This window comes from Rhinoderma darwinii, chromosome 4 (assembly GCF_050947455.1).
Source record: "Rhinoderma darwinii isolate aRhiDar2 chromosome 4, aRhiDar2.hap1, whole genome shotgun sequence".
NCBI classification, from domain to species: domain Eukaryota; kingdom Metazoa; phylum Chordata; class Amphibia; order Anura; family Rhinodermatidae; genus Rhinoderma; species Rhinoderma darwinii.
The window spans coordinates 155,643,330-155,657,595 of record NC_134690.1 but is presented as its reverse complement, the minus strand read 5'-3'; the positions used below and the strand labels follow the sequence as shown (position 1 = coordinate 155,657,595).

Below are 14,266 nucleotides of genomic sequence, written 5' to 3'. Positions count from 1 at the left end.
CCCGCATATGCGGGCCGTGCTCCCATAAAAAGTATGGGAGCACGGTCCGTAAACAGCAAAAAATAGGACATGACTAGGTTTTGCGGAGCCTTTCAACGGCACAGACACCTTCCCGTAAATATACGGGAAAGTGTCAGTCGACCATAGAAATAAATGAGTCCGTAATTACGGACGAAATCTATGGTTGTGTGCATGGTGCCTAATTTGTATGCTGTGTGTGAACCCAGCCCATAAAAACTCTACATTCTAAAAGAAACTACATCAGGAAACGGTCATATAACAATTAAAAAGGAACCTCATACTGTATTCAAGATATTTTTAGCATTCTATTAATTCTCATCCCTTTAGGAAAATAATGACATTTAAAAATTCAACAATTAAAAGTTACAAATTCTGATGACCATGGATGATCATTAACAGACTGTATGTGGCTATTGGTGACAGAAAATATTTTTAATTTAAAAAATAAATTTTTGGGAAAAATGTTTTTGGGTTTTTAAAAAAAAAGTCATCTGAGCTCATTAAAGTGAGACCAATAAATCACTTGCTAATTTTAACATGTCATAGTTTCTCATTGTTTTCAAAACTTGGGTTTACATAATCTCCCAGTTCACTAGTTATAGCAACGTCTGTAGGAATTGCAAGTTCTGTATGGTTAAGCGGAGGCCAGTCAGAGTCTTTTGACAGTAAGCGTTGTAGTTTCTTATATGGACTCTTCGATCTATAGTTGGTCAGACTTTTCAGCAAGTTCCAGAGCGTCCTGCTTTCAATTAGGGTTTCCTGGAAAAGTAAAAGTGTTTTACTTAAAGAATTATTCTGTTATTTAATAAAGGAGTTTAGGGAGATTAAAAAAACGGGTCTCGCTTTACAGAAACAGCACCCTGTACATGGGCTGTGTCTGGTATTACCATTCATTGAATAAGGCTAAACGTCAATACCTGACCCAGCCATGGACAAGAATGATGCCTACTGTGGAAAAAAGCAATCCCTTTTTACTCATCTCATACCACCCTTTTAAGGCCAGGATCACACACATAGTTTTGATGTGGTTTTTGGCTCAGTTTTTTTCTTTTAGCTAAAGCGAAAAGTGGATCCAAAATGGAGGAAAGGTATAAAGAAAAGACTGATGAATCTCATTTTGTTAGTGTTTTTTTAAATAAACACGGAGTGGACACAAAGACAAAAACTGCATAAAAACTGTGTGATCCTGGACATAAAAGGGTGATATGAGATTAGTAAAATGGTATTGCTAAAACAAAAGCAAAATCATGTTTTATTAGGTCCGATACTTAAAAAAATTTTTTTTTTGTAATTTTTTTTTTGTTTTAAAGGTCTCTCTTTTTTATTGCAGACATTTAATTTATGTCTCATGCAAATATATTTTACACATCATTCCCTCACCTTTTGTCCATTTTACTGACCAGTAAAATGGACCGCCCCTCTGATGAAAAAATGAAAAATTTATGTACAACAACAAAATGCAATGTTGCTGTAGGTCGTCTTTTTTTCTTTATTTTTGCATGACTAGTTGTAGATTTATAGGAACCATTTTCAGGAAAATTTATATATCATTCAGTTTATTTTATGAGAAAAATATTTAAAACGGTTAAAAAACAAAAATGTTTCCGCCAGAGTTGTTATTTCACAGGGAATACAAGTATTTACTAAAACAGACATGTCCCGTGAACTCACAGGTCCTCCAAAGGGTGTGTTCACATCAGGGTCGGACTTTCGTTTGAAGTTTCCGTCGGAGGAACCCATGAATGGAAAGCCAAACGCAAACCTTAGCTTCCGTTTGCCATACCATTGATTTCAATGGTAATGCTCCCGTTGCAGTTGGTTTCCATCTGTTTTGATTTCGTAATGTTTCTATTTTTTTTCGTGGAAACAATAGCGTAGTCAACTACGCTATTCTTTCTGCAAAAAAACCAGAAACTGTACGAAACGGAAACAAACGGAAACCAACTGCAACGGGAGCATTACCATTGAAATCAATGGTATAGCAAACGGAAGCTAAGGTTTATGTTTGGCTTTCCGTTCATCGGTTCCTCTGACAGAAAGGTCGAACAGAACCGATGAAAGGAAGCTGATGTGAACAAACCCTTAAATAAACTGATTGTCTAAACTTTCCAAAGGCAAATTTGCAACTGTATGGTAGCTATAAAAAAACAAAAACTTTCCAATTCTGACATTTCACAGTTAAGCCATGGCAAGGCTTGTCACTTACCTCAGAAACATATGAAAGTGATAATATAATGAGCAGCATAATTATTATAGAACCTCTCCACAGGAGGGGGGTACATACAAGCTGCAAGAAAAAAAACAACAAATAATTACATTCCATGCATCACAAATAGATTATTATGAAAAGTAAGCAAATATAGAAGGTGTAACTGCAGGTGTCCCCAGCACATGAAGCAGTATATTCTATATAAATATGTCAGTACTTACTTCCATAGCAGTGTATAAATTAGAAATATTTGCAAATAGTAGAAAAAGAGACACTGCAACCTGGACTAGAATCACAACTACAAATATATCTGGAAGAGAAGAAAACAATTTACCAATTATTTCCTATACAATCAAGTGCATTGATTAACCTTACATTCCAGGCAAGGTCTTAAAATACAGTTTTAGCCTGGTCACCCACCGCATAAAGTCTTAAGCACCATTCACGTCATGTTTTTGACCTATGTTAAATGTATACACAGGGAAAACCTCCCTACTGTATATGTTAAAGGTAGGCTGTGGCAGATGCCTAACAGTGGCATCCACCACCCATAAACTACTATGGCAATCGTTTAATGGATATGTAATCCAGTTGCATCGCTAGTTCCATGCATCCTGGCCCCTACCTTGTGATTTTTGGCCTGGTGCCCCGGATCTCCGGGTGACTGACACATTTAACTGTATCTGCGTCCTCAGGAATTGAATTCTCCGGCAGAGCCGGGAGCTATCAGCTGAGCTCCTTGCCTTGTGATTCACTAGACTACAGACCACGTTAGGCCTGCAGCCTAGAAGACGCTGGGACAGGTTCCCTGCGCAGGCCGGCACGATGACGCCACTGGATCACACTGGCCTACGCAATGGTCCAGTCTCGACGTCTCAAGGGCTTCGGAACCGAGGAAACAGACTCTGCCGCTCCGTTCGTCGTAGGAATGGGGCTAGTGGAGTATTTATTTTTATTTTTTTAAAATTTGTATCGTCTACTGGGGGCATCATCTACAAAGGAAGGCTCTGTGGCATAATCTACAAAGGGGGGGGGTGTAGAACTATCGACAGCTGGGTAGATATGCTGACTCCGAGATATATATCTATTTCGGGTGGGGGTATACATATGGCTTGAGGCTTGTGCCCCTAAACTTTTAAGACCCTCGCAATGCCCCATACGTAATCTAAATAGACAAATTCAGCGATGTGATAAGGGCTTTCCTCAGTGGCATACCTCCAATGGAGACAGACCACGCCACTGCTATGTGGCACAGGGACAAGGGGCCCAACCGCAGCCCGATTAATGACGACCAGGCCCCTGAAACTATATCCGTGTCCTTAAGGTGCTATATGTGATATTGTTGTTTTCAGGGGCAGAGTGTGAGGAATTGCAGCATAAGTGAGGAGTAGATCACATCTGGGCAGTAAACATTGCATAGAAGAAGATCGGGAGAAGTCGTCATGGCAGTCTGGTGTCCTAATTCCCGTTCTTCATTTGGTCCAGTCAGAGAAGATCTCATTTGCAAGCCACTACATGTAAATATTTATTCTGCCATTGACTGCGTCTGATCAGTACTGCAGTCACCCGTTTGGTCTACAGCGTGATGATGGGTGTAAGGGATCGGGAGGGAGGGCAATTCTGACTTTTGCTACAGGGCCCTATGATTTCTATGTACAGCCCTGGCTTTCATTCATCATGATAGTAAGTGGTGGACACTCTTGTCATGCAAGTCCACTAAAATTTGCTGGAGAGATCCACAGATATCTTTTAAGGGTATGTTCACACGGCGGGGGTCCGTAACGGCTGAAATTACGGGGATGTTTCAGCCTGAAAACATCCCCGTAATTTCAGCCGTAACGGCATGTGCAGGCGCTTGAACGCCGCGTCCATTACGGGCGTAATTAGCGCTGCTATTCATTGGAGTCAATGAATAGCGGCTCCAATTACGGCCAAAGAAGTGACAGGTCACTTCTTTGACGCGGGCGTCTATTTACGCGCCGTCATTTGACAGCGGCGCGTAAATATACGCCTCGTGTGAACAGACAAACGTCTGCCCATTGCTTTCAATGGGCAGATGTTTGTCAGCGCTATTGAGGCGCTATTTTCGGGCGTAATTCGGGGCAAAAACGCCCGATTTACGTCCGTAAATAGGCCGTGTGAACATACCCTAAAAGTGCATACATGAGTACTATGGTGCACTTACTATTTTATATTCTAGTATATACTGTAACACTGTTTAATTACATGCAATTGTAACAATTTTATAATCTCTCCACTTGACTAAAAAGTCTTACTTACAATTGGTATAAATAGGTCGTCTGAATGGTTGCCCTTTTGAGAATACAAAAGCGACAATTAAACAGTTTAAAGTTCCCAACAACCAAACAGTAGTGTTTTCATAACTCTGGTACTCAGTCTTCACAGTCGGGTCCTGCGACTGCAGAATATAATGGTTTCCAGTTGTGTCATTTAAATAACTCCCATTAGCTGGCCTGCAGGCGCTGTGGTAGAGAAAAACAGTATTCTTTTAATATTCTTTTTATTTCATTATCATATTTCTCTGACTATAAAATGCATTTTTAAACAGGATAAAAGAATAACAAAAGGTGCCTCTGCCTTATAGTCCAAGAGAAGCTACTGCTGATCAGCATAAATATACAACACAGGATGGAGCTGCTTTCCATTTTGCTATTGTCCCTTTTGGACCATTAGCTACCGGTTATCACATACAGTGTAAAAGTGCACAAAATACCTTTTGTTTGCCTGTATCTATTGTTAATAGGAGTCAAAATTCACAATATCTTTTCACATTTATTGTGATACCCAGTAGCTAAGGGTGCAAAGACCCAGTTGGAGTGTGGACAGCAGCCTCATCCGGTACGGTCTTATGCGTGTTCCTGATAATCCGTCCCCAGCAGGAGAGCACAGCACAGCGTTCAGGTTCTGTTCTGGATTTTACCTCTGTGACTGCATGTCCTGAGAACTGCCCGTCAACACAAAGCCCAATGCACAGCTTCTACCCAGCCCTCCTCACATGCACCCCACCCTGTCACCAACAAAGTGCCCCCAAGTGTCACATGTACTACCCCACCACCCGCTGTCAGCTTGTCAATCAAATGATGCACCAATAGTAATAGAGATATATATAATATTATAAAAAAAAAAAAAACTACTAGTTTTCTACACTCTAGGACTCATCTGATAAGATTCACACAAGTTCATAGTCTGAAAACATGGTATATTAAGCATTAAATATTCCTACATGTATGTATATATATATATATATAGATGCAGTGAGAGTGACGAAATATAGGCCTCAGTTTTCTGGCATTTTGAAATGTAGTTTGATCTAATATAACCATTAGTAAATACTGTTAAAAGAAAAAGAAAAAAAAAACATTTAGAAAAACATGGCAGACACGTCTGAAAGGGCATTATGTTATGGAGTGCAAGGGATGGTTTGCCCAATGTCGGCTATTGGGATAGTCGGATGCCTCACTACACATAATCCTGCTGGCTATGGCAGGATCTGACATCAATTTAGCTGGCGTGTATGGGCAGTGTTAGCCATTAATAACAACAAGCCAGAGTATTCTTTTGACAAGTCATATAGACATTTAAGGAGATCATATTGATGGAAGTTGAATAAAAAAAAACATCCTACTAAATTGTGAATACAGATTTGGGCTGTCTTTTTCTTACCTATAGATGTCACTTGAGCTGTACCACATCTGGTTTTGCACAATAAGAAAGCCACATATTTGTAAGGTGAGACTGAGGATAATGTTAAATATCACAGAAAGTAACAGAGGAGGAGATATGAGTTGCGCTGGTGGCCTATATGGGGCAAGCTTTTGATAGGCATGATTCAAGCTCACTGGAACAAAAAAGAACAGTTGTCAAGTGTACAAATGACAAGTTATCAACGAGGTTGTCTAGTTTAGAAAACATATTTCCCCATTTTGAACCCTCATCTATTATCTAGAGGAGGTTGGGCACAAAGAGCATCTGTCTCTCTCTATCTGGAGGAACTAACCTTTTCATTCATTACGTGGCTAGCCCGTTGATTTCATTGTGCATTGTGTAATTGTTAGGAAGCAGAGCAAATCCCACTTCTCTGTCTTTCTTCCTATCAGATTAAAGGGTGGAGTATATAAATCTGGGTTGGTTCTGTATTCTTTGGCCCCATGCACACGACCGTAAAAATTGTCCGCAATTGCGTACTGTAATACGGTCCGCAATTATGGATCCATTCAGTTCTATTGGCCGCGGACACCCTTCCGTATCGCTACGGATGGGTGTCCGTGCTGTAGAAATGTTCTGAAAATTATGGAACATGTCAGTTCTTTTGCATTTTGCGGGCTGTGCTCCCATACATTGAATGGGAGCACGGCCCGAAGATGTTGGGGGCAGTCGGCGGCCGGCCATGCCCGCAATCGCGGGCCGTGATTAGGGGCACGGCCGTGTGCATGGGGCCTTTGGTTGTGATTTTCCTTGTTTGCATGTTTTAGTCAAATGTATAGGTTATAATCAGGAGCTTGATCAATTTGAACTTTTGTAACTGGACCTCGGCTTGTCTCTGGATTTACCCCTTGCTTACTGATTTAGACATTCTGCACCCGGCCCCCGCACCGATCAGCTCTTCCGTCTGCCTGCGGGAACCGGACGTCCATGCTCGAAGCAGATGGCTCTGTTCAAGGAATAGCGGCTGAGCTGCAGTACTGCAGCACAGCCCCTATGCATTGGTCGGAGCCATCTGCTTCCGGCTCCAACTTCTGCATACCCTTCATAAAATCCGTGCGCGGTGACAGCTGGAGCAGCTGTTCGATGTGGGGTCTGGGTGTCGGAACCACACCGATCATATACTGATGACCCATTCTGTGGATAGGTCATCAGTTGTCCATTCGTGGACAACCCCTTAAATCTTTGCTTAAATTACTGTATACTTCTGTATAAATTTAGAACATTAAGTATGATGGGTAAATACAAAGTCTTTCACTTACTTGTCACACTAATGATAGTAGTTATAGCCAAGTCTTGGAAGAGGAATTGGTAGTTTCCATAGGAATTTTTCTTCTGTTTGGTGAAAAAAAAATATAATAATTTCACTACATGAACTGACTTTAACCCCTCAACGACCAGGCCTATTTTGGCCTTATAGACTATGTACACCTTTGAAATAGTTTTTTTATTTTAATAAAAATTTATTTTGGTCCTTTACTGGCTGAGTTTTCCGCAGGATTTAAGCCCTTGACTTTTTAGAGTTATGTAATAAATGTGATCTTCCACAGACATCATATTTTCTATATCCGCGGGTAAAAACTTTTGTTAATAATAGATTACATTCGATAAAAGATAGATGCATTAATATCAAATAGATCCCAATTGGGTAAATTCCTTAGAAAGGATACAGTTAATGGGGGAATTGGCATTATTTATAAGTAAGTGAGTAATAAGGGTCAAAGCAAAATTTAATACAGGTTACAATGGGAAAGGGATTTAAAGAAAAGCTTTTCAATTCATTCCTGGTATAGGGCTGTGAGATGGTCGGGTAAAACCATGCGATGTATTAACCATACGCAGGCCTTGAGAAAACTTCAGATGCATTGGTACCTAACCCCAGCAAGACTTGCTAGGTCATTCCCGGATTACTCAGATTGGTGTTGGCTTCAATAATGCCAAAGCAGACTTGGTTAATTTATTGTGGGGCTGTTCCAAACTAGTCAGTTTCTGGCAAGAAGTCTCAGATTTAATTTCAATGATTTGCCAAACTAAGGACCAGTTGATGCCAGAAACTGTTTTATTAGGCCTAGCTTTTGAAGACCTCCCCCCGAGATGCAGATGGGTGTAAATATGATCTGCGCAGCTGCCAGATCTGAAGTGACCTCTAACTGGAAATCTGATATTATTCCCAGGATTAATAACGGGATACATAAAGTAAAAGAATATCATAGTTACAAAGCAACAATGAATGAATTAGGGGTCTCTATAGTGCATAATTTGAATGAGAAATGGGCCTGCTGGGGGGAGAATATGAATCCTTTTTTGCGATTACTGTTTTTTTGTCTCGTACTCTTTTATGGACCTATAGCAATTATTTAATTAAATATTACCCAATGGAAAGCTTAATTCCAAACCTTATATATTAATATTTTTTCTTTGGAGCATTGTATATTAAGCTCCCCTGTCCCCGATCTATACCACATTTATTTTTCATTTTATTTATTTTTCTCTTCTCTTACTTTATCTCCCCACCTTCTTACTATGCTAGCTGGGTTGACATGATATTGGACATGTTGATGTCCTATGTGAAAGTGTTTTTTTGTTGTTGTTGTTTTTTTAAATAAAAACGTGTATTGGGGTAGGAACTCTATTCTCTATACAGAGCAGCTGTATCTAGCGCTGTTCACTGAATCGGTCAGTCCCACCGACCTGATGGGTTCAGTGACAGCTGGTCTTGCAATTTGCAGGTGGATCCTGCGTACGATTACGTTATCGTGCCAGTCGCCCCCAGCATTACAAGGCCTGGCTGCATCCCAAAAAAACATATCAATGACAAACATGATGTATTAGTTGATATTTTGGCCAAAATACGCAAGCTTGCAACCCACATCAAGGGTTCTCACCGTCTTGCGAGTCCCTATACTAGAACTCTTCGCTTTCTATATTTAAACACAACAAAAAAAAAGGACATTTTTACTACAAAAGCACAGCAACATATTCAGCTCACTACAAAAGCACAAAAATACTCACTTGATACAAGGGCAGGTTCAAAAAACACTTTCCAACAGGATGCAGACAAGTGACTGTTTATCAGTATTTTGCACCTTTGGGATCTCCCCTTGTATAACCATTGTGGCTTGTCTGCATCATGTTGGGAAGTGTTGTTTGAACCTGCCCTTGTATCAAGGGAGTACGGCCTTTGCTTTTTGGGCTTTTGTAGCTAACTGAATATGCCTTCATATGTAAGGACAGCATATTACAGCTACAGGTCTGTACTCATAGTAGCCAAAATGGGACAAACAAAAAATATTGTGCCATTCGGGTAATGCAGCAGGAACAATCAAGGAATACACCGGAATCCTAGTTATGTCTGATGCATTTATGAGGGGAGCACTCCCCCACCCTCCTCACAGTGATTGACTGTCGTCTGCTGTTTACCGTATCTGTATACACAGCAGTCTGTCAGTCACCACGTAGAGGGGCAGGGTGGGATGCACTCCCCTCATGAATACAGTATATTCATAACTAGGAGTCCGGTGTATTCTTTCATCGCTACAATTTCTCAAACGGCACAACAATTTTTTGTTCCATTTTGGATGACATGAGCACGGACCTGTAGCTGTGATATGCTACCCTAACATATAGCGGCACATTCAGCTCACTGATCCACTTTAATTCTATTAATACTTTGCCGGATGGTCCTTAGCCACAGACTGCTAAATGTCACTTTGTCAGCATATTCTGGTACTAAAAACACAGCAATACAAGATAAGCAAATTAGTGAAATAAAAGTTTTGGAGCTATTTCTCTAGAATGTTCTTCAATAATAGGTAGCTTCTCATGAGCACTTTCTCCTGCAATATGTATAGAGGATATTATAGAACAGTTAGTCATCATACCCAGTAGAGTAGCAGCACCCCAATATACTGGATCATGCTATAAAGTGCCATGTATTTGAACACACAGAAGGAGGTAACCAGAGCAGCTCTTCCTTCCCTGGAAGAAACGAAAGGAACAAATCCATTAAAAGAGGAATACATGGACTTTTTCCCATGAAAAATCAAAAATAAAATATTTGACCTTTGACAGGACAAGGGGTGAACAGGAAAGCCAGCCACCTCGGGTGAAATGTGGGAAAGTGCAGAAAATGGTGTATTCTTCAAAAAGTTATGATGTGCTTGAAATCATCTCTACATTTAGCAGCTTAGAGGCAGTTTAGTGTTCCTCTGAGTGTCTCTTTTGATCACCATGAGGGCTTCTCTTTTAATGAGATAAAGTGCAAAATAGTGCCTTGTTGGGGAGTAACAGACGCACTACCGTACCGATAAATTTATAATGATTTCACCCCTATTTATTAAAAGGACAGAGAATTAGTTGTATGCTAATATTATTTGGGCAAGGTTTGGCAATATTATTTGGAGTGTTATTATTATTCAGTCATTGTAAAACTGTATTATAAGGCCTTTGTTTGGTAATATTCCATAGGCACTCTACGGAGGTAGTATTGTTTGAGCACTGCATGGCGGCATTATTTGGACTATGTAAGATCGCATTATTTTGACTTTTTATAGTGGTACTATTAGGTCACTTTATATTGGTACCTTTGGGACATTGTACTATGCTACTATTTCCACAGTTAAAATAACACAGTAATTAGGATCTGGAAGAACTCACTTTAATAGTTGTGGGACGCATTCAATATTCGGAGTGTGTGATGTGAATGGTGAGGCCACTGAAGCTTCTTGTTCAGATAGAGAAATTCCAACATGAGCCATTTTTAGGGCCTGAAATAAATAATGATTTAAGTAAGTAATCAAAATCATGCAGAAGTATTTGACAATAGAAAAATAAAGGATTACAAAATTCCATACTTACACCACAGTCATTTGCACCATCACCACACATACCAACGTAATACCTAGAAACAAAACAAAAATAATGAAAACAAATACTCATTTACAATGGATAATTGTTGTATAACAGATAGTCATTTTTTTGGCTTATTACATTAAATACACACACACACACAATTGTTTTTTGTTTTCTAATGTTTTTATTTAAAAATGTAAACCATATGCAAAATATAAATGTATCTACAGAAAGAAAAATAAAAATAAAAAAATATATATTTAAAATAAAAAAAAAGTGTTTTGAAAGTTGCACCAATCACACTGATAAACATTTTTATTCTAAAAATAAACAAACATTTCAAAAGCGTACACTTTGGAAATTTTTTTTTTTATTATTTTTAGAATAAAAATGTTTAGCAGTGTGATTGGTGCAACTAATTGTTTTTTAACTTTTGAGATACAGCTTTTTTGTATTCTTTATACAGAGCAGCTGTATCGTGCGCTAAGGCCTGAATCAGTCAGGTCCGCAGGACTGACTGGTTCAGTGAAAACATTTCATATAAATAAATACAATTTTAAAAAAAGTGTACACAGCCTTTAACCACTATGCATTCCAAAACAAAAAAAACGAAAAAAAAAAATGAAAAATAAAAAGCAGTCAGCACACCATTCTCAATTGTGTCATACCACATGGTCTAGTCTTGCTTCAGATTTTCATCAAGAGATAATTGTTGTTTAACAGAGTAATTTGTTGGTTTATTACAACAGAAAACAAAAAACAATTGTGTATATGTAATGTTTTTTTTAATATGTTTTTATTTAAAAATGTCAACCATATGCAAAATATAAATGGATCTACAGAAAGAAGTAGAAAAAAAATAAATAATAATAATAAATCCCCAAGTATAACCTACCCTAATTTCTGGAATTCCTCCACAAGGCTAGATTTTTGCCCCGGAGACATCCGAGCAAAAACTGTTCCATTTATAAGTATCTGAAAATAATCATAAAATAAATGTTCCAAGCAGATTTATTGTACTGTAGCTTGCATGAAAAGTTAAAAAAAACAGAGATTCAGACCAAGGCGAAACAAACTATGATTAAAGAAGGCAATGCAATATAACAAAACAAAACCAACCACTAACAGTGAAATCACGACTAGGTATGAAATGTCCAATTGCAAGGGTAAAAGTAATAAATCAGGCGTCTTTCGAGAGCGCCTTATCATAGGTTCTTTGAGACGGAATGATCTCCAAGCAAATCCACTTAAGGCGTCACAGGATTCACCGAGCAGTTCAAATTGTGTTCATAAAACAAGTTTAGCATGTTGTGGCATGTTTAGTATATTAACAAATTTCAGATATGTCATGTCCACCAGACAGAAATATCTTAAAAGTACATTGTAAACCTCTGTAGAGGAAGAGCAAATCATCTTGATTTATTTAGCCTTAAAGGCAATATATATTCTTAAGTATCAGATTTAGTCGATGACGAGGGAAGCAAGTGTGCGGCCGGATTTACACGAGCATGCGTAAAAAACACGACTTTTTGCGCGCGCAAAAGGTACTTAACAGCTCCGTGTCAGCAGCATATGGTGCGCGGCTGCGTGATTTTCGCGCAGCCGCCATCATTATGACACTGTTTGTATGTTTGTAAACAGAAAAGCACGTGGTGCTTTTGTTTTCATTCATACTTTTTACTGCTGTTGCGCGAATCACGCGCGTCACACGGAAGTGCGTCCGTGTGCCATGCGCGGTTTTCACGCACCCATTGACTTCAATGGGTGCGTGATGCGCAAAATACGCACAAAGAACGGACATGTCGTGAGTTTTACGCAGCGGACTCACGCTGTGTAAAAATCACGGACAGTCTGCACTGCCCTATAGAGTAATATAGGTCCGTGCGAGGCGCGTGAAAATCACGAGCGTTGCACGGACGTATATCACGTTCGTCTAAATAAGCCCTTAGTCTGAGAAATGTCACAACAAGAACAGGGTCAGCATATAGGAGTAAAGTTTGTCACAGATGTCCAGGTAATTTGGATGGTAAAAGCGTAGTCTGTGTGCATATGGCAAAAAAAAGTTAAACATTAAAATGAGAATGTGAAACGTTAGCTACAAAGTAAAGATAAACATGCAAGCCAAACAATATATCTGTACATTTTATTAACAATGATCAATGTGTATTTCTGATATTTGTTAGGGTAAAGAGAAAAATAATATTGTATACAAAGTGTAGACAATGCAAAACAAAATGGCGCAAACATGGCTCAAGATAGCTACAGATGCTCGGCTTGAAGCTTTCGTGCCCGGATACAAAAATTGTGTCACCAACCCCCAACCAGGTGTGGAATTACTTATTACCTAGTATTTTTTTGTAGCATAGCAGGATCTCTGTCCAAAGTTATTACAACACTGAAATATCATTACCTTTGTACAGTCCCTATATAATACATATGTTCTCATATGTGAAAAAGGGGCATTTGGACCCCCAATGGTGCCAGGACCGGAGTGCAACTCCAACCTCTGCAACCTATTTACCTATACCACTGGATACCTATCAGCAAAAGATAAGATACAGGGTCTACGTTATAACTAGCAAATGTTGAATATGTATTTCACCACATACATTATTCTACTAAATAAGAAAATAAATCTAGAGAAATTCAATGCCAAATCGGAAAACTATGGCTAATAAGAAATAAAACTGCAATCTATGTACTACATCATTGTTGTGCAGTAATTCTTATTAAAAAAATATCACAGAATATTGCTCTTTAATACAGTACTTTGCCTAAAATCCATACATTAGACCAATGTTCCCCAACCAGTGATTCAGGCCCCCTGTTTGTGGCTCCCCAACTTATACTATTGTGCACTAGGGATACCAAGTCCTAGTAATGCGATTTAGCGCCTTTCAATGTTGCATCAGAAGATTAAATTAAAATAGGTTTTTTTTTTTGGGGGGGGGGGGGGGGGTTTGTCTAATTTAATGTAAACATGCCGACCAATTTGAAGGTGCAAAATATTTTTTTAATGTGACACAAAAACAATCGTTAGAACAAAAATCAGAATTTAATGTGCCAAAGTATTTGCCCCCTGAAAGTCAATACTTTGTGGAGTCACCTTTTGCTGAAATTACAGATGCAAGTCTCTTGGGGGACGTCTCCATTAGCTTAGCACATCTAGACACTGGGATTTTTGCAGATTCTTCTGGGTAAAACCACCTTAACTTCTTAAGGTTAGATGGGCTGCATTAGTGTACAGCAGTCTGCCACAGATTGGATTGAGGTCTGGGCTTTGAATAGGCTACTCCAAGAAATAACCACTCCAGTGTAGTTTTAGCAGTATATTTAAGGTCATTGTCCTGCTGGGACACTGTTCCAGTCCCTGCTGATGAAAAGCATCCCCAAAACATTGTAAGAAAGCATAACGCTACCACCACCATGCTTCACTGTTGTAATGGTGTTTTTGAGGTGATA

General features: G+C 39.1%; 1 protein-coding gene across 1 annotated transcript in view; it reads right to left on the bottom strand.

Annotated features, from left to right (window-relative positions):
* Positions 1-561: 561 nt before the first annotated feature.
* Positions 562-14,266, bottom strand: part of LOC142760896 (putative cation-transporting ATPase 13A4) — a 103,591-nt gene continuing 89,886 nt past the window's right edge. Inside the window, exons 21-30 of the mRNA XM_075864066.1 lie at positions 11,700-11,779; positions 10,811-10,853; positions 10,610-10,719; positions 9,835-9,931; positions 7,216-7,288; positions 5,915-6,089; positions 4,511-4,713; positions 2,452-2,540; positions 2,228-2,308; positions 562-780 (exon numbers count right to left, since the gene is read on the bottom strand). Of these exons, the coding sequence (XP_075720181.1) occupies positions 562-780; positions 2,228-2,308; positions 2,452-2,540; positions 4,511-4,713; positions 5,915-6,089; positions 7,216-7,288; positions 9,835-9,931; positions 10,610-10,719; positions 10,811-10,853; positions 11,700-11,779 (1,170 nt within the window). The remainder of the gene's footprint in view (positions 781-2,227; positions 2,309-2,451; positions 2,541-4,510; positions 4,714-5,914; positions 6,090-7,215; positions 7,289-9,834; positions 9,932-10,609; positions 10,720-10,810; positions 10,854-11,699; positions 11,780-14,266) is intronic.